We start from the raw sequence: 20,412 nt of genomic DNA, 5'->3' as shown, positions 1-20,412 counted from the left end.
ATTTGTGGATCTTGTTAAAATGCAGATTCTGATTCAGAGGGTCTGGGGAGGAGCCCCAAGTTTTGCATTTCTAACATGCTGCCAGGTGACAGCACTGCTGCTGGTCCGTGGAGGACACTTTGAGTAGCAAGGGAATCAAACACATGCAAAGAACTGTACCTCAGGTTGCCTCTTTGGAACTATGCTGCTTGCAAGAATAACATCCTTTGTCCTCCTGGCATCATCTTTGGATGGTGTCCAATTTTAAAATCACATTTTCCCTGAAAGGTCAGAGCAGTAAAGTAAGGGAAAGACAAGATTACCTTGTTAATACACGAGGACAAGCTGTAATGGAATTAAAAACAACCACAGGGGGATTCAGAAAATCTCTCTGGTCTTGTTCTGGAAGCTCTCAGAAGCATAAACCACCAGCCATCAATTCTGAAGGGGGTGCTAAACCAAACAGCAACAAATCTGGGCTTTTAATAAGTATTGTACGAAATGTCTTTATATGACTAAGATTCCTGACTGTAATACTTACAAAATTAGCTTTGATATGGGACGGCAAGAAACAGCACCAGCATCGCAGATCAAGGCTTCTACATGCTCTGCCGGCTTGAAGGGTGGCACGTTAAAGACATTGTTTCCCCATTCAATAGACGGGATCAAAATTTGCTTTCAAATACAGCATAAAACTATAAATCCTTTCTTTATTGCTATGATTCACATGCCATAACATTTGCCATTTTCAAGTGTACGATTCAGTGGTTTTTGTCAATATCTTCAGAAGGTTATGCAACCATCACCACCAGCTAATTCTAGAACATTCATCACCCCAAAAAGAAACTGTGTTCGTTAGCAGTTATGCCCCATTGTCCCCCATTCCTTACAGCCCTAGACAACCATTAGTCTGTTTTCTGTCTCTAGGGATTTGCCCATTCTGGACATTTCATATACATGGAATCATGCGATATGTGGCCTTTTGTGTCTGGCTTCCTTCACTTAGCATTTTTTTCATTGTAGTAAACGATACATAACACTTACCATTTAACCATTTTTAGGTGTAGAGGTCAGTGGCATTAAGTACCTTCACACCGCTGAGCAATGATCAGCACCATCCTATCTCCAGCATTTTCATCTTCCTGTTCTGAAACTTTGTGCCCAAACATCATGTTTTTAAGGTTCATCAGTGTTGTAGCACGTATCAGGACTTCATTCCCTTTTATGACCAAATGATATTCCGTGGTAGAAATACGCTAATCAGCTGATAGACATGTGGATTGTTTCCACTCTTTGGCTATTATGAACAATATTGCTAGGAACTTCCATGTATCTGTATTTGTTTGAACTTATGCTTTCATTTCTAGGGGGCTTATACCTAGGAGAGGAGTTACTATATCACATGGTAACTGTATTTAACGGCCTGAAGAACTGCCAGTCTGTTTTCCAAAGGGGCTGCCCCATTTTCTATTTCCATCAGCAGTGAGTGAGGATCCAGATCCTCTACACCCTTGCCAACACGTCGTTTTCCACTTTTTGAGTATAGTCATTCTTGTGGGTAAAGTGTTATCTCCTTGTGGTTTTCCCTAAAGACTAGCGGTTTCCTTTTCTGCATCTTTTCAAATGCTTATTGGCCATGTGTCCGTCTTCTTGAGACAGGTCTATTCAAATCATTTGCTTATTTTTAACTGGGCTATTTGTCGTATTGTTGAGCATAAGAGTTCTTTGTATACTCTAAGTACAAATCCTTTATCAGATCTATGATTTGCAAACATTCTCTCCCATTCTGTGGGTTGTCTTTCACCTTCTTGAAAAGCAGTTTTTATTCTGAGTAAGTCCAATTTATCTTTTTTTTTTCTCTTGTTGCTTGTACTTTTGGTGTCATATCTAGGAAACAAATCCAAGGTTAGACAGACTTACCCTTATGTCTTCTAAGAGTTTTAGAGTTTTAGCATTACCATTTATATTTTTAATCCATTTAATTTTTGTATAAGCTGTGAAGTAAGGGTCCAAATTCACTCTTTTGCATGTGGATATCCAGCCTGGATTTTGTTGTTGTTGTTGTCTTCTTAAATCATCAGCAAGAGGCATAAAGAATGGCCTTTCTTTGGTTTCTTGGTAGCATTTTTTTTTCCCTCTTGGCTGGAGGGTTTTGAGTTTTATAGCAAACCATACTTTACAGACCCAGAACCCAGGGGCCCAGCCTGACTTGGTAGCATCTTTTCAATAAATCTCTACTGAATTTTGCGGAGAAGCACATGGAGTAGTCTTGAATTATTAGTTATATGAAAATGACTGCGAACAAGCGAGAGCTATTTCTTCATTCACTCCTATTGATGACTATTTATATGACAGTGATTAAAACAAAAACTCCTGCCCTACAGAGCTTACATTATTGCAGGGAGAAACAGACAAAAAAGAAGTAAGTACATTATATAATATGCCAGGTGGTTAAGTGTTATGGGGGAAAAAAATGGAAGAGCTGAGCAAGTGGCATGAGGCATGCAGTGGGGTGGGGTTTGCAATTTTCAAAGAGGTGGTGAGGGTGGCCTCCTTTAAGAGGTGACATTGAAACAAGTTTGAGAGTCATTGAGGGATTTGGCCATATGACTATCTGGGAAGGAGCACTGCAGGCAGAGAGGGAACAGCCATTGCAAATGCCCTGAGACAGGAGCATGCCTGGTATTTTGAGAAATGGCAAGGAGGCCAGTATGGCTGGAGAAAGAGGAAGCGGTGAGAGGGCCAGATCACACAGGTTCTTTGAAACCATTTCAGGGAGTTTGACTTTGATGCTGAGGGAACTGGGAAAAGCCACTGGGGGGTTCTGAGCTGAGCAGGAACATGGTCCGGCTTATGGTTCAAAGGATCACTGTGGTGGCTGCTAGGTTGAGAATGGATTGTGGGAGGACAGGGTGAGGCTGGAAGAATAGTAAGGAGCCTTCTTAAAGAATCCAGGTGAGATGAGGGTGACAGCACCTGAGGCAGTGAAAAGGCTTTGGTAGAGCCTGCAGGATGTCCCGGCTGACTGGATGGGGGTGTGATTTAGGTAGGTGTCAAAGGTGAGTCCAGTGATTTTGGCCTGAGGACCAGAAGGATGGGGCTGCTACTGACTGTGGTAAGGATGGCAGGCCACTGGGGCATCAGGATGGTTGGGCGGAGGTGAGTTCAGCCTGGGGCACATGGAGCCTGAGGTTCTCGCTAACTTCCAAGTGGAGGGGCTGGGTAGACAGTTGGATATTTGAAAATGAGAAAGCTGGGCTGAAATAGGAATGTGAAGGAATGAGCCATGAGGCCAGATGGATACCAAGAAAAAGATGACAGACAGAACAGGGCCAAGAACCACACCCTGGCACCCTCTAGCACTGAGAAATCCAGAGCAAAGGAAGAACAGCTAAGGAGACCACTGGAAACAATGACAGTCTGCCACTTAACTGATGGATTTGACAGTCTGGATTTGTCAATCTTCAACACCCTCGTGTTTTAAATTACCTTTGGTTAGAAGTGAACTTAATTTTTTTTCTTGAAGATTTCTGTTATTTTTGGGGCACTTGGGTGGCTCAGTCAGCTGAGCGTTGGACTCTTGGTTTCGGCTCAGGTCATGGTCTCGGGGTCCTGAGATTGAGCCCCACGTTGGGCTCCACGCTCAGTGGGGAGTCTGCTTGGAGATTCTCTCCTTCTGCCCCTCCCCCCCACTCACATGTGCACATTCTCTCACTCACTCACTCTCTCTCTCCAAAAGAAATCTAAAAAAAAAAAAAAAAAAGATTTCTATTTTTTTCTTAATGATTCATTCTTGATGTTTTACAAAAAAATTAGCTATGGACGAAACAAGGACCAGCTTCGTTTGCTGTAACTGGAACCTGGTGAACAATCAGCCTTCTGGCATAAGGCAGCACAGGAAAAAAAAAATCAACACTAGAGAGTTTTATTTACGAAAAAACACCTCTTGCAGTTTATTAACAAAACTCATATAATGATAATTGCACATTTCCTTTTCTGCCAGTGCTACATGTTTAATCACGGTCATCTTTTATAAACAGGGAAAAGTGGACATACTTTAAAATCTTTCCGATAAATATATCGCCATGCTGCATCCGGCCTGGATAAGGCTCTTCAAAACAGTGTATGCTGGAGCCTGTTAAAAATGACAATAGCAAACAAAAGAAACATGTTCTATGTTCACTTGTAGCAGTAAGACCCGGCCTGGAATGGCACGGATGGAACTCTCTGGGTAAGATATAAGACCTAACAATTTGTTTTAATTCATAAGGCTGGGATGGTTCCAGGACCGCCAGAACATCTGAATGACCTGGTTTCTCATTGGGAAGGGGAAAGAAGCTGCTAGGGGAAATGATGAGGGAGGAAGCAAGAAATAAGATTCCCAGCTGGGAGCAATGATTTGCTTGCCTAGCAGATATTGGTTTGCTTTCTTTAGTGGTTACTTTGAAATCTATTTCTCTGGAAACAAAAACCCTCCCGCCCCTTCATCTTCCAAATAAGGTGATCAAAGCAACACAAGCAAATAGTAAAGGGAGGTCCCCTACCAGTTGTGCATCATGTTCAAGGCCTATGTCATGGTGCTCTAGCTCTTCATCCCGAAATTTCCTTATCACCTGGTTAAATACAAAGAAAGCGGAGCAAGTCAGCATCCAACTTCCCCACTGTACTGTCTTCTTCCGGAGGCTAAAGCCTCATATTACCGTCTAAGAGGGTAGGCAAACTTTTCCTATAAAGGGTCAGAGAGTCAATACTTCAAGGTCCCCAGGCTGTACGGTCCTCTTCACAACTACTCAACTCTGCCAATGTTCCAGCAACAGCAGCCACGGACATGTCAACAGATGGGTGTGGCTGTGTTCCAACAAAACAATTTACAGAAACAGGTGGTCTGCCCCAGGTCAGGGTTTACCAACCCCCAATTTAGATTTAAAAAAAAAATTAAACAGTTCCCTTATCTGCTGTAGAAAATTATCTGAAGATACCTATTAGTTCATTTATTTATTCTGAAGGGTTTGTGCTGACGTTTGCTCAGAATCTATCAATGATCCAGACGCGGAGAATACGGGCATGGACTCAGGAGACACGGCTTCCGGTCCCAGCTCTGCCCCAGACAGGGATGGGTCACAGCTGTGACCAGGGCCCATGGTGTTGGCTCTCTGTGCTTCTTGCCTTAAGAATGAGGCAGTCCTACGCTTCTAAGGCCTGTCATTCCCTAACTTTCTAATTTTTTCCTTCTTACCAAGTTGCATACCTACCCTTTCTCCCTTTCTGGCCCCTTTCCAGAGTATATTCAAATACCTGAAGAAGTTCCTCATATTTTTCAGGCTCCTTCTCCATCAATGTCCTGATCTGGTTGTTATAGTGATGTGCTATGGACTCTTCCACAGCCACAGTGCAGGCCATTGCTCCCTCTTTCCCAAGCAGGGCGGTTCCCGCACCTGGAATGGTCAAATCCAGAGCAGAAAAGGATGTGACTGATGCCACACTGGGGAGGGAGATTGTGTCAGGTCAGGGTTCATCAACCTCAGCACTACAGGCTCTGGGGCTGGGCACTTCCTTATGGTGGGGGTCTGTCCTGGGCATCGTAGGACACTTAGCAGCACCCCTGGCCTCTACCCACTAGATGCCAGCAGCAGCCCTGGTCCTGACAACCAAAAATGTCTCCAGACACTGTCAAGTATCTTTAGAAGCAACCTGCCGCCAGTGAGAACTGCTGTTTTAGGTAGTATCGGGTCACATGGTTAAATCCTGAATCACAGAGTAAGAATGCTATTCTCTTTTCAAGGGTCTTCTAAACCCTCTGATTAGGGAAAGAAGAAAGTCTTCATTTGGGGTGAGTGTGTCTTTGATTCTCTTCTAACATTTACTCTTCTCTCTTTTTTAAGAGTGAGCTGATTTCAGGTTTAGAACCTTTGTCAGGGAACATCATTTGGCTACACCTGAATTGTTCTAGTTTTTTTCCTCCTCTGTTGTATTTATTTTTACTGTACCTTCTATTTATAAAAGTACTGATTTAAGTAAATAAATATTTAAATAAATTTAAGCCAAAAAAAAAAGGTCCATTTAACTTTAAAAAGACTAAGGAAATAAAAAGGTTGTAAGAGGACATAGAAAGAATTATGGAACTGGTATTTTAACAATTTAATTGTGCCAGATCCCTAGGCTCCTGTAAGCTCTTCTGGACAGACACATACCCAGTGCAAACCCCACCACGTTCCAAAAGGGCATCAGAACCGTCGGCCGCACCCTGAATGTGACCATTAACTCGTTGAACTTTTTCAAGTGGTCTTTTTCTTGATCCCACATTTTCTGTAAGAAACATACAAAAAAGACATACAAGCATCACATTGAGGCCACCTGCTACATACCAAGGAAGCTACAAGCCCTGTCCATGTGGGAAAAAGGAAGCAAAATGGAAATGGAATGAATAATGAGAACTTCTATTTCCCCCATTCCCTTGAGTCACTGGAGGAAAAAAACAAAACATCAGACTAAAAAGCATTGCGGATAGAGACCCAACAAACCAAAAGAGCCTCTTCTCTCAATTCCAGATAAGTGGGCCAGCAGAAGTTTTCGGACCTGCATAACCTATTAAAGGATAAGGTCCGCACAAATGAGAAATGAGATGTTCAGCCCACTCCAACAACAGGAGGGCAGCGTATCACCTATTGTGTCATTTCCTTCTAGACTGCTAGAATGTAAGTATCATTTACATCAAATGAAAAAGGGAGAATGATAAAAGAGCTAACACATGTACTTCCTAAGTGCCAGGCGCTGTCAAATAGCTTTAAGAAGGCAACTCATTTAATCTGTACAAACTATTATTATTATTATCATCCCCATTATACAGATAGAGAAAGTGAGGCACAAAGAGGTTAAATAACTTGCCCAAGAAGTCAGAGCAGGCAATTTAACTTGTGCTGAGTGTCTACTGCATGCCAGAATGGTATCAGCTGCTCTATGCCAGTTCATTTATTCCTCACCAAAACCCAATAAAGTAGGTGTTATCAGCTCATTTTGTAGATATGGAAATGGAGACCCAGAGAGGTCATGTAACTTCCCCAAGGTCACACAGGTAGAAGGTGGAAGAAAGCTGGGATGTGAACCTGGGTCTTTATGACTACAAAGTCCAGGCCCCTCCCTCTGCCTCTCAGTATAAGATATAAAATATCCCCACGGGGGACAGGATCACAACCTCTCAGCAACTGGTGCTTTCACCTAATGCAATGACTTTTAACCCTTTTTATCCCACCCCACGATGAAATTTTAATACTTCAGATATACCACATAACCGTTTATATACTACATGTCTGTCTGTGCTTTACACATAAAAAGAATAATATACTTTTCACTCCCCCGCTCCCACCCTAATAACCAATTTTTGCTCTCCCTTGCAAATGCATGACGTAATGTGATTCATGACTTTAAGGCCTTTGGATCCCCACGCTGCTCAGTAAGACCAGGCTGGGAGGGATAATGAAGTACCCACCTGAATGACTGGCCCGACACTGGTCCGGCCCAGGACGGCCATCTGTCCTGCATAGATTCGGTTCGCTCCATATTCACCTGCATGATCCACCCGGATTATTCGATCCACAGTTGCCCAATTGATATTGTCTAAGGTCATTCCTGAACTGTAAAACCGGACACTGATTCTTCTTCCATAGGCTGCAATGCAAATGTTTACACTTTATTATTCTCAGGTAAAACAGATATTTCCTTTTACAGGCAGAAGGGGCGCCTTAGAACAAGGGTCACAGATGAGTTCCCCATAGGTAGGATATGCCCATAAATGTATTCTGTTTAACCTTCAGTGTTTTGTTTTGTTTTGTTTTTCAAGTAGGCTCCACGCCCAACAGGGCTTGAACTCATAAACCTGAGATCAAGAGTCGCAGGCTCTACTGACTAAGCCAGCCAGGCACCCCCCTCCTTTTTTTAAAGTGAATGAGTTACCAACATTTAAAACATAGATTTTTCCTAAAGATCTGGATTTCTGGCTTCACATTAAGCATAGAAAGATCTGGAAATACTGAACCTGTCTTTCCAGCAGGCAGCTAACATGGCAATGAAGCACATGGCCTCTACAAAAGCATGGTTCTCCAGTTGACCTCCTCTCCGGGCCCGCTTTGTTCCCACCCCCGGCCGCACAAAACCTCCTACCGGGCTTTCAAAACCATGGCTGCTCCTCCCCAGTCAAGCTCTGTGCAGGAATCATTTCTGCAGCCAAGGTTGAGAACCATAGATTTAGGATCTCTCAAAACGCCCAGGGGCATGTGATTTGGAGAATGAGCCGTAGAGCTTAGGTTTGATCTCGTAATGACACATTATCAATTCAACTCAACTCTTCTCTTCAAAATGTAAATTCTTCAGGACAGATTAAATTTTATCTTTTTAAAAAATCTCCTAGTAGTAACACCTTGATTGTATTTTCTGAGCCTCATATTAGGGCATCCCCAGAGGTTTTTTTTTTCCCCTAAGAGTTTTACAATGTGTTTAGGTGTGTAAGGGCTTACCAGCTCATTTTGCAGATATGAAAATGGAGACCCAGGGAGGCCAGTTTGTAATGTGAACCGTGACGTGTATTGGTATCATCTTGAGACGTGTTTCAAGGCGCTTATGCATGACTACCCTATCTTTATAGAGACTTCTTTTCATTTAGCCTAACTTCCATGAAAATGTGTGGAAAACTTCACTTTGAGTACATCTGTAGGGTTATCATTAAAAGGCTTGAGTGCTTTGGACACAAGGTGATAGGGTAAGCCGGATAAAATTTGGGGTGATTCTGCATCTGAAATTTTGACCAGGTTTGACCAGGATTTTAAATGCCTCACTAAACAAAGGAGCATGGACCTGGGGGTCTGAAACATGGTGACCCAGCTTTGATCCACTCCTCTGCATGACCTGCTCCATCTCACTGAGCGTATCTGACTCAAGAAACCGGATGGCATCTAGGAAGTGGACACCAACAACTGGATGGAGTCCAATTCTGCTAGGTATAATGTACCACTCAGATCTGTGCCATCACACAGCAGGTCACTGTGGTCCATGACCATGTTTTTATATGGAGAACAATTTGACACATTTGACAAAGTCAAGGTAGCCTGCCTCAAGTTTGTTGCTTGCAAGTTCAAGGACTGGTGCTTCCATTAATCTGACCTTGCACAAAGAGGACTCCTAGGAATTGAAACTGAAAATGATGAGCTGGCCCTATTTCTCAAGGTAATCCTGTTTGGTTGTTCTTTCATTCGTTACTCCCATCCAAAAACATGTTAATGGGAAAGACAACCGAGTACTCATTTTTAAAAAAACATTTAAGGAGAAATACAAATACATAGCAGACTTCTAATGGGCAGGACTGTATTGCTATTAAAAACATACCACACGGTTCCCTAGCACTGCACCACTTTTCCAGATTCAGGCATCTAATAAATGATTTTCATGGGGTGTGTGGAAGATTGGGTATTGAAATATTTGCCATCTACCTTTTCACAATTTCTGCAAGGTGTCTTTAAAAAAGTATGGTTTCTCTCATCTATGGAACATAAGAACTAGGAAGATCGGTAGGAGAAGAAAGGGATAAAGAAAGGGGGGTAATCAGAAGGGGGAATGAAGCATGAGAGACTATGGACTCTGAGAAACAAACTGAGGGCTTCAGAGGGGAGGGGCATGGGGGAATGGGATAGGCTGGTGATGGGTAGTAAGGAGGGCACGTATTGCATGGTGCACTGGGTGTTATACGCAACTAATGAATCATCAAACTTTACATCAAAAATAAAATAAAAATAAAAAATTATTAAAAAAAAAAAGTATGGGATTGGGGTGCCTGGGCGGCTTGGTCGTTAAGTGTCTGCCTTCGACTCAGGGCGTGATCCCAGGGTCCTGGAATCAAGCTCCACATCGGGCTCTCTGCTCGGCAGGGAGCCTGCTTCTCCCTCTCCCTCTGCCTGCCACTCCCTCTGCTTGTGCTCTCGTTCTCTGTCAAAAAAATAACTAAAATCTTTTAAATAAATAAATAAATAGTATGGGATGGTTGGGGCGCCTGGCTGGCTCAGCCGGTAGAGCATGTGACTCTTGATCTTGGGGTTGTGGGTTTGAGCCCCACATTGGGGGGCAGACATTACTTGATTACTTAAAAAAATAATAATAAAATCTTAAAAAGAAAGAAGGAAAGAAAGAAAATGTGTTTCCTGTCTCTAACACTAACCTTGGACAAATCAGAATTGCCATTTCTTACATATAAAATTGGCAATAATAATCAGGTTATTTCCTTTTTAAGGAAACATACAATAGTAACACCTTTCTTACAGAGTTATCATAAAGATAAAATGAGATACAGGAAGTAAAGTAACTTTGTAAATGAAAAAGAATGATTCTTATTCTGTTATACGCATTGGCTCAACAAAGGAATATTAAAAGTCACATTTAACAATCCTGAGTTTTGCCTGCATTGTCACACATTTTTAAATTGAGTAAAAATAAAGTTGAGGCCCAGTGCTAGAAGCTCTCAAATGCATCATTTTGTTAGTGCTTTCCCAAAGTGTGAAACACCTAACAATGATGGTACCCAGGAGATTTTAAGTGGTATATGGGAAGATTTTTTTTTTTAAAGATTTTATTTATTTATTTAACAGAGATAGCCAGTGAGAGAGGGAACACAAGCAGGGGGAGTGGGAGAGGAAGAAGCAGGCTCATAGTGAAGGAGCCTGATGTGGGGCTCGATCCCATAACGCCGGGATCACGCCCTGAGCCAAAGGCAGGCGCTTAACCGCTGTGCCACCCAGGCGCCCCATATGGGAAGACTTTAAGTGGTTTATGAGCATGCATTAAATACACCCATGTAGTAAGAGTTACTCTTTTTTAATTCTTTCACAATTCCTTTGATATCCTTAAGGAGAATGTCTCAGTTGACAAATACCTTCCTAACACTTGCTAATCTCCCCCCCCTTTTTAACAATAAAGAAAATGGTTTGGGGTTCAGGCCTTGGTAGACAACAGTATCTAATACAATTTACGAACTTGTTTTTAGCACATTTATTTTTTGATTATTAGGGGCAAGCAATACTGGTTTTCCGTTTTTACCATAAGGATTTAGTTTCCGTGAAATTATTTAATTTAAAAATGGAACACTGTTGTAGAAAAAGTACACTTAGTAATCAAAAGTACAAGTGGTATTGCTAAAAGGCAAAAATCTTTAGGTGGTACACGAATGATTTAACTTCGAGAAAACGACCACACAACAATTTTCTGAGGCAGCTCTGATGAAAAAAGGATCGGGGAAGGGCCGGGAATCCTAACCCACCTCCCTAATCCAATTTCTATGCTGCTTCTACCACCCGCTGTTACTCAAACTTTATAGTGCATGCAAGTCATTCGAAGGTCTTGTTAAAACACAGACAAAGCGACCCGGGAAGTCAGGGGTGGAACCTTTGAACCTGCCCTTTAACAAGCCCACGCCGCTGGTTGCATGACCACACTGTGCCTAGCAAGGCCCTGAGCGAAGGCTACGATAACACCCGTAGGGCACTGAACTTTCAAGGTCGCCACCTCTCCTCTGCCTGGAATGCCGACCACACCTGCAGTGACGGCCCGGGACAGGTGTGCAATTACGTCATTCCACAACGCGCCGACTGTGAGCTGACACTTCAGAGTCCCTGCGGAACACCACGCCCCTCCCGCCCCGCATTCTCCCCACCCATTACGGTTCCCGCCCCGCCTATCAGCGTCCCGAGGTTCACGCCTCGAAGTCGCGCTCCGTCGCAGCCTTATGACGTCTACGAGCGGCTGCTCCCGTGACCTCTCCAGCCCAAGCCACAGGGGAAAATTCCCCGGCCCGCCGATTCAGCGCGCGTACGCAGCCGAGCTCCTCCTTTACCTGAGAGAGGCCGCAGGACGGCCGCGCGCAGCCGCCACCGGTAGTGAACCGCCGCCGCCAGCGCGGCGCAGCTCATTGTTGTGACAAGGTAACCTCTCCACTGCGCGAAGCGGGCTAAACGTGCGTTCAGCGCAGACTGATGACGCACAGAAGACGTAAGACAGGCGCTGCGCGCTCTTGCATCGATGGCCACGCCCCTAGGCCCCTGCTTCCGTTCCATTGGCTAGAAAGGGTAAATGAAAAGATGATATTGGATATGATCACCATCCATCGCTCAGGACACCGAGGGTTGTAAAAGAAACTTGGGTTGCTAGGGAGGTGAGTGTGCTGAATTGCTCTTCCTAAGATCCTGCCTGGGTAAATTCTTGGGGAAAAGTATAATGAAGGATTCTTTATTGGCATAGCCTTTTTTTTTTTTTTTTTTGCTTTACCAGCATGGAAGGAGTTTTCTCTATGTGTCCTACATCCACTTTAAAATAGTAGAAATTGCATGGGGCGCCTGGGTGGCTCAGTCGTTAAGCGTCTGCCTTCGGCTCAGGTCATAATCCCAGGGTCGTGGAATCAGCCCCGCACCAGGCTCTCTGCTCAGCGGGAAGCCTGCTTCTCCCTCTCCCACTGCTTTTGTTCCCTCTCTTGCTCTCTGTCAAATAAATAAAATATTTAACAAAAATAAAATAAAATAGTAGAAATTGCAGGATGTCTGGGTGGCTGAGTTGAGCAGCTGCCTTCGGCTCAGATCATGATCCTAGAATTCTGGGATGGAGTCCTCCATCAGGCTCCCTGTTCAGCTGGGAGCCTGCTTCTCCCTCTCCCGCTCCCCCTGCTTGTGCGCTCGCTCTCTCTCTCTCTCTGACAAATAGATAAAATCTTTTAAAAAAAAAATTAGAAATTGCATGATGAAATTAAACTCACCGTGTGGTCAATAGTGTCTCTAGGTGGTGGGGCTAACAAATGACTTAAGTTTTGTCTTTTTTCTAGTTTTAGGTTTTGTACAAAGAAAGAACATGGTTTTGGGGGGGTTTTCTTTTCCATTTTACTGTTGGTGTTCACCCATATTGGTGCAGATTGTTTTGGGGGGAATGGGGTGGGGTGGAGAGAAGACATTCAGTAACGTGTATCGTAACCTGCATACTCAATGTATGGGGGTAGGCTCATCAATTCTAACAAATGTGGGGGTTGGAGAGAATGGGGGTGACTATGCATGTGGGGACAAAGGGACATCTCTATCTTCCTCTCAATTTTGCTGTGATTCTAATGGTACTAAAAAAGTCTTATGAGGGGCGCCTGGGTGGCACAGCGGTTAAGCGTCTGCCTTCGGCTCAGGGCGTGATCCCGGAGTTGTGGGATCGAGCCCCACATCAGGCTCCTCTGATATGAGCCTGCTTCTTCCTCTCCCACTCCCCCTGCTTGTGTTCCCTCCTCACTGGCTGTCTCTGTCTCTGTCAAATAAATAAATAAATAAATAAATAAATAAATAAATAAATAAAATCTTTAAAAAAAAGTCTTATGAAAAAAGTTCTGTTGTATATTTTTAAAATAACACATATCCACTGATACAGCAACCCTCCTTCAAGGGATCTATCCAATAGAAATATTTTTTCAAACGTGTAGGGTATATATATGAAAGGAAAAAAAATCAAAGATGCATATCTGGAAGAATATACAACAAAACATTTAATATTGGTAACTTTAGAGGGTTGGGATTGTGAGAAGTGGGCTTTTACTTTCTACTTCACACCCTTGGATTGTATCTTTTTTCCAAGTCACTACAAAACATTTAATTTACAGTATAAAATAATTGAAGGTGCTAGTTGTTTTTAAACTACTCTAACAGACTACAATAATTTTAAATTATGGTGAACTATTCCATAGTTTTTTAAACACATGTACTTAGTGTAAGTGAGGATGATGTAACATTCTCAGGTGAAGCTACTGAGTGTAAACCTCTCAAAGGCCCTAAAATGTTCTTTCTAAATCTTTGTCATAATCCCACTTCTAGGTCTCTGTCCCTAAGAAGAAGAAGAAGAAGAAGAAACATTAACAAAAATTTATAGATGTCCCAGTTATTGTCAGGAAAATTTGAAAACAAAATGTTAAGCACCAAAGGAATGTTAAAAATTATGACCCATATGTATGATGTTATATTATGTAGCCTGTTGAAATGTTTATAAAGAGCTTTTGAAAAAACATGGTAAGTGAAAAAGAAATAAGAATGCCAACTTTTTTTTTCTTTCTTTTCATCCTATCCTCCCAACCTCTGTGCTCTTTATCTTAAAAGGAATTTGGCAAGATTAACAGTGAATGTCCATAAATGGTGCTTATATGTGATTTACTTTTCTTCTCTGTAGCTTTCAGCATCCTCGTATTTTCTATAACAAACAAGTATTTTTAAAATGAGAAAACAAAATTTCAAAAAGAAAACACATATTACTCCCTAACTCCATTCTCAAAAATAAAAGTAAAGATATGTATTATTTTCCATTTAAAGATAAGGGCACTTTATCTCAGAAAGGTGAAGACACCTGTACAAAATTATACAATTAAGCAAGTAGCAAAGTCATCCCAGATCCCAAGTACCCCATGCACTGGAGAGAAAATAAACCAGATGGAATTCACTAATAAAGCCATACACTATATAAAGAAGATACTTTCAGAAGTCCTATCTTCCCAGGGATCAGACCTTCCAGCTCCACTCTGGCAAAATTAATTCCTTTCTTCCATCTTTATTTACTTGTTAGTAGCTGCAATCAGATATTGCCAACTAAAAACTTGCCTAACTGGATTCTTCTCTTTGCTGGGATGAGAATATTTTGTGATTTCAAGAATATGGAAGGCTGCCTTGATAAAGAACAAGAACTTGTTCTTTAGGAGAATGGGGCAGGAACAGAGAAACGGAGACATGCTTGCAGGGACTTTTAAAATTCCAGCTCTCCCTGTTTGTAACAGGATAGGGAGTACAGAGCAGTGCTGGTGAGTTGAAAACAAAGTATCTAGCAAGGAGCTAACCCTTCCAGAAGTACACACTGATACAGTGGAATGCTGTGTAACTATTAAAAAGAATGAGGTGGCTACTTACATGGAAGATCTTAGAGATGTTATTAAGGAGAAAAAAGGGAGAAGCTCAGAAATAGATGTTTCATATATTCAACCACACATATATGTTTGAATACGTATTATAATTTTCTGGGAGAAAAAAAATATCAGCAGTGGTTCCCTCTGGGGGGTGGGAGGGTGGGAAGGGGAATGCTTGAAATAATTTTATGTTTTTTCTGTTAAAAACACACACCTATATCCTTCCTTGGCTTCAGCAGAGCCAAGGAGTCTTAAAAGCACTCATCCGATGATTGCATTAAAAAACTTCTGTGATTCTAGGAAAAGGCAAAGAGCAACTTTACAAACTTAGAGTTTTCCATGATCACTTGATTGCTGACAAGAAACCTCCATGAATTCTAATATACACAGATACATTTTAAAACATTCAAGATACTGTTTAATCAGTAGTTTTAAGGCACATTTGTTAGAGAGACCTGCACTTCAACAATTACACAGACATCACTTGAAGTTATTAAAGTTATCAAAATATATAAAAACATTCAAGTAAGAGGTATGCAAATCAGCAGCATTTAACCAAAATGAATATATTAGCATACATGAGTATCAATTTTATAACAGGGAAAGAACGGAGCTTCCATCTCACACACTTAACATACACGCACATGCACGCCGCATGCACACACACACACACACACACACACACACATACACACACCTTGACTGTCCTCAGAAGCATGGTGAAGGCAAAAACATATGTATATAAGTGTGCTAGGCAAAAATGCCAACAATTAGAGTTTTTTTCAAGTGAGGAGAGAGTCAACTTTTGGTTACTCAAAATTCCATGATACTAGTTATTAGCTTGAAAAGCTCACTGGTCTCACAGGTACATAAATACCCCGTTTTAATGCTAACTTTGGGGAAGAGTGAGAAAATGATCTGGCAAAGGAGCAAATATACAGAAATGTGTAAGCTATGGCAAGCCTGCTTTGCTCCTCAGAGCAAGGAGTCAATCATTTTTGAGTAATGGAGGGTCGGGGTGGGGGTGGGAAATACTCTTAGCAGCAGCTTTCTAAAACATGTACCCAGCTTTAAACTCCGGGCTACTCCCTAGGAAAAGTTTTGAGCCAGAGAAAGGAAGGAAAACAGAAGAAAGGCTCACACAGTTTGTTGCAAAACTAAGTACTTTGGAAAAGATAATGAAGATATTAAGACGAGAACGGATTACGTGAAACAGTAATTTAGGCTTAAAAGGTTCAGAGCTATCAATTTTGGGTAAGCTTATGATGAGGTATTTATTGCACATGTTTCTTGTTTGTTTGTTTGTTTGTTTTGCTGTAATGGAAACCCTGAAGCGATACTCTGCATATTTTGTAAAACAAAATTCAAAATTTTCGGCACAAGAGAACAAGAGCCCTTAAAATACGGATACGTGCCTTGAAGATGCCCGCGCTTGGTGTACGCCAGGACACTGGCACAGGCTGGTCTGATGCTGGGACCCACAGCCTCCAACACTCATGCACGTAAACGATGGAGCTCCATGCTCCGTGGGCGTGCTCAACCGCTCTTTCCAGCCTGGCTCCGAAATGTGAAGTGTCCTTCAGAGATGGGGACCTCAGTGCAGCGAGGGAAATGGCATTTGGAAGACTTGAAAGACAAACTTTGCCTCTTCGTTTTGATGGCCCTCTATTAAGTCTCAGAACTCAAGGCCAGAAGGGACCCCGCACCATAAAGGCGGTTTCCCCCTGAGTAAGAAGGCTGCAGCAAAATGCCCCGGAAGCTAAGACATCAAGGCCCTCAACCCGCAGCCATTCCCCTCCTCCTAAAGCTTCACCCAGGGTATCCAGAGACTGCTTATTCATACAGCAGGCATGGCTTTTCTCTCTCGTATTACTGCCAGGTAGCTGGGATCACATAACTGTCCTCTCCATGTTTCCACCATCTGTTCCAAACATCCCAATTCAAGGATTTCTCTTTATGAAAAAAAAAAAAAATCAGGTCTCCTAAGGAACACTTCTCAGCCTAAACCCTCAGAAAGAGGGTTTGCAAAAGAACTAACCGAGGCTCCTGAAGGGTGATGTCTACAGTTAACTGTAAAAAACACAAATAAGCTTTGAAAAATATAAAAGGGCTCTCCTCCTCAATTTTTGTTCTGACAGCTTAAACGGCTTAAGAAGTCAGTTTTGGGGGAGAGTCACGGAGCTGCTGGTCTACAGGCAAACATTTGGTTTGAGCCTGCTTTTTCCAAGTCACTAAAGCCCTCCAGAGGGACTGGGTGCCACAAACCACAGCTGCACATAGGAGCCACCTTCAGGGAAGACCTGAACTCCAGAAAAATATATTTTACAAGTTCTGCTCCAAACCCGGGTGGACTCTGTAGGCTCGGCCGGTCAGCAGGTCAGCTTATGAGCAACACGCGGCAGGATCCTCACTGCCAATCCAGTCGGTTCTTCATATCCTTCTGGGCTTCTGTCAGTTTCTGGATCAGGTAACGCTTGTCACGACTTTCCTAAAGATAGAAATCGGTGCACATTCAATATATTCGGAAGCAAATATCATCATTTCAACCTAATCAATTACCTGTCAGACTCGGGGTGAAGGATCCTAACCACCGGACGGTGGTAATGGCCTGCAGACTGGTCTGCCTCTTGCCCCTCCACATTCGTTTGTCCACAAAGTGGCCAATAGTCTTTTGGCCACGTCAGACTGATGGGGCGCCTGGATGGCGCAGTCGGTTGAGCATCTGACTCTTGGTTTCTGTTTGGGTCATGACCTCAGGGTCATGTGACTGAGCCCAGAACTGGGATCCGCATTCAGCATGGCGTCCGCTTGACACTCTCTCTCTCTCCCTCTGCCCCTCCTCCCACTCGCTCACACACACTCTCTCTAAATAAATAAATCCTAAAAAGAAATGTACATCAGACTGCTACTTAACACGCTTCGTTGGTCTCCCATCACACTCAGAATTAAACCCAAACTTGTCACCAAAGCCCTCACATTATGCTGTGACCCCGGCTGATAATCTAGCATCATCTTGCCTCTCCTGTCCTCCAGCCATGCCACCTGTCCTCTGGCTCCCAGGAGTGCCCTCGCTGTCCCCTCTGCCTGTTACTCTCATCCCCGAGAGCTCCCACAATTGGCTCCTCATCATTCAAGTCTCAGTTCCAACATCACCTCCTCAAAGAGGCCCTCCGCGGCCACCATCTACAGCAGCAGAGGGCCGCTCCTCGTCTGTATTACCTTCGTAGCGGCTCCTGCTATTGGAATTCATGGTTTTTCTGTAACTTTTTAGCAGTCTCAGCTCCCTCTGTCACCACTGTCTCCCAGCACAGTATGAGGAGCAGGCAGTGATCAATGTACACATTGTAAGGCCTGGCCCGAACGCAGTTCTGGGAAGCGGTGGTGAGCAGAGCCACGGCCTTCCCCCCCTCCCTGGGGAAAGCACCACTTTCCTTTAGGTGTCTTGGGTAGAGGTCCCCAGCCATGACCCTCTGGACCTGCTCTTCCTTACCAGGGACAGCTGCTCTCGGAGCTGGACCACCACCCGCTTGTGTGCTCCAGCCAGGGCGATGAAGTAAAACATGATGAGGCTGCAACACAAGGGACAGGTCACTAGGGAGTTTGGGCCATTGGAAGGCCACTGGAAAAACAACCGGATCCATTTTGCCCAGAGCAGGTTCACTTTTGTTAGGAAAAGAAAGAAAGGAGAGAGAGAGGGATGGACGGACAGACCTGAGAGGAAGGAAGGGAGGGAGAGAGGGAAAATCTGGGGCATGACTCTTGATCTTGAGGTTCTGGGTTCTAAGCCCCGCATTGGGTATAGAGATTACTTGAATGAATGAATGAATGAATGAATGAATGAGAAAAAAAGAAAGAAAGAAAGAAAGAAAGAAAGAAAGAAAGAAAGAAAGAAAGAAAGAAAGAAAAAAGAAAAGAAAGGGGAGGGAAGAGAAAGGGAGGGGAGGGGAGAAAAGAAAAGAAAAGGGGGTGCCTGGGTGGCACAGCGGTTAAGCGTCTGCCTTCAGCTCAGGGCGTGATCCCGGTGTTATGGGATCGAGCCCCACATCAGGCTCCTCCGCTATGAGCCTGCTTCTTCCTCTCCCACTCCCCCTGCTTGTGTTCCCTCTCTCGCTGGCTGTCTCTATCTCTGTCAAATAAATAAAAAATCTTAAAAAAAAAAGAATTAAAAAGAAAAGAAAGGAGATCTCTCCAAGCAGAGGGCATAAGAAACAGCCCCAGAGGGTTTTTAGTTGGCAGCAGTAGCAGAGACTGATTCATGCCTTGCTTTTTAAGTTAATATTAAAAGTTGTTGATGTTCCCCTGGCACATGCGATACAACAGAGAAAGAGAAGGACATGGTTCAGACAGCTCAGAATGGAATGAACTGGCTGTGGATGATCACTGTGAGGCCTCCCTGGCCTCCGTTTCCACATCTGTACAATGGGGATAATAGAGTAAAACCCAGGGACCACAAACCTAGGATAATACATCTTTGAATAAAAGCAATTGGCACTTGGCTCCTATCTTCTGTGTGGTCCCGGATCTCAAAATGGGGGTGGCCGAAGTTATTATCTTTGGGGAGAGGGGCAAGTGGAGTGGAGAGCGAGCCCCCAGGAAAACAGTTGGCAACCTCATTCCGTTCCACGAAGGGGAGGTGGTTTCCTGTCCAATCTCCCCAGATAGGGCTGAGGAAATAAGGGCCACTGGAATCACTGAGATCAATGCTACTCTTCTGGAAGACACCATGGCCACAGGACAAGGATGGCCAGATCAGGGAACCGCCACCAGATGGTGCCAGCCTAGCTACAGCTGGGGTGAACCCAGTAGGACGGAGTAGCTGGATCCTGAGATACTCAGAATTCCAGGCCAACTGTCTGCACAGCTTCCCCAAGTCATTTTATTAATCTCCATCAAAGGTATCCTGCCTTTAATAAATAAATTTTTGGGGTTCACGTCTTGCATGGTGGTGGGGTTTTACTGTAAGACTATATCGTGGGATAATGGCAATGAGATCATTACAGTTAATACATGCCAGCTACAACCCATTCCAGTTATCTGTGGTAGTTAGATTCTATAAAGTCTCCAGAAACGGTGAATTAGTGAATTTTGAACCAGTGCCCCCAGGGGATGTCCAGGGGTAGGTTCCTTGAGTCACCACTGGTCACAACATTTTTGTCAACTGATCAATACCTTGTTTTATGTTTCTTATTTATTGAGAAAGGAAGTTATCAATATATAACCTTGTTTCTGTTTAAAGACACCTTCTTTAAATATTACTGTTGATCCCTTAACCTTGAACTCTGTGTCGCAAGCACTAACTAACATAATTTCTTTGTAGGGCCCATCACAGCCCTCTTGCACTTAGAAACGACTAGAAGCACTTCAGTATGCTTGGGGCCATTTTGAACAGTGAAATGACCCACCAAAAGCACAAACTGCAAGAAACCATTGCGTGAGAGCTGAAACAAGGTAGACTATCGCGTCGTCTGACTCCAGCTGGTAACATGCCTGCT

At 43.4% G+C, this 20,412-nt stretch overlaps 2 protein-coding genes and 1 long non-coding RNA gene across 5 annotated transcripts in view; 1 reads left to right on the top strand and 2 right to left on the bottom strand.

Moving 5' to 3' along the window:
• Positions 1–3,891: 3,891 nt before the first annotated feature.
• COQ7 (coenzyme Q7, hydroxylase) lies at positions 3,892–11,984 on the bottom strand. The gene is made up of 6 exons (XM_045770911.2): positions 11,849–11,984; positions 7,466–7,644; positions 6,171–6,285; positions 5,275–5,414; positions 4,524–4,592; positions 3,892–4,114 (listed from the first exon to the last, which is right to left on the bottom strand). The coding sequence occupies exons 1-6, from the start codon at positions 11,922–11,924 to the stop codon at positions 4,037–4,039; spliced, it is 657 nt and encodes a 218-aa protein (XP_045626867.2). The 5' UTR covers positions 11,925–11,984; the 3' UTR covers positions 3,892–4,036.
• Positions 11,985–11,986: 2 nt separating this feature from the next.
• LOC123775584 (uncharacterized) lies at positions 11,987–16,365 on the top strand. The gene is made up of 3 exons (XR_006775115.2): positions 11,987–12,166; positions 13,848–14,039; positions 16,255–16,365. It is a non-coding gene; the product is annotated as an uncharacterized LOC123775584 (long non-coding RNA).
• A 903-nt stretch (positions 16,366–17,268) lies between these two features.
• Positions 17,269–20,412, bottom strand: part of TMC7 (transmembrane channel like 7) — a 56,137-nt gene continuing 52,993 nt past the window's right edge. For 2 of the 3 annotated variants that reach the window (XM_045770908.2, XM_087870145.1), the window contains 2 exons: positions 18,411–18,489; positions 17,269–17,408 (listed from right to left, as the gene is read on the bottom strand). In XM_045770908.2, coding sequence (XP_045626864.1) covers positions 17,328–17,408; positions 18,411–18,489 — 160 coding nt within the window. In that variant the 3' untranslated portion in view covers positions 17,269–17,327. The remainder of the gene's footprint in view (positions 17,409–18,410; positions 18,490–20,412) is intronic. The other variant, XM_045770910.2, reaches the window with a different exon arrangement.

This window comes from Ursus americanus, chromosome 2 (genome assembly GCF_024610735.1).
Source record: "Ursus americanus isolate L20-20 chromosome 2, mUrsAme1.1.p, whole genome shotgun sequence".
Classification (NCBI taxonomy): Eukaryota; Metazoa; Chordata; class Mammalia; order Carnivora; family Ursidae; genus Ursus; species Ursus americanus.
Note: the sequence above shows the minus strand (reverse complement) of the source record. Positions and strands in the feature narration are given on the sequence as shown.

Coding starts and splice junctions, on each gene's coding strand:
- COQ7 (XM_045770911.2), bottom strand. CDS start 11,924: ATGAGCTGCGCCGCGCTGGCGGCGGCGGTTCACTACCGGTGGCGGCTG. Junction 7,645..11,848: donor CGTCCTGCGGCCTCTCTCAG/GTAAAGGAGGAG, acceptor TTTGCATTGCAG/CCTATGGAAGAAGAATCAGT. Junction 4,115..4,523: donor TTGAACATGATGCACAACTG/GTAGGGGACCTC, acceptor CATTTTTAACAG/GCTCCAGCATACACTGTTTT.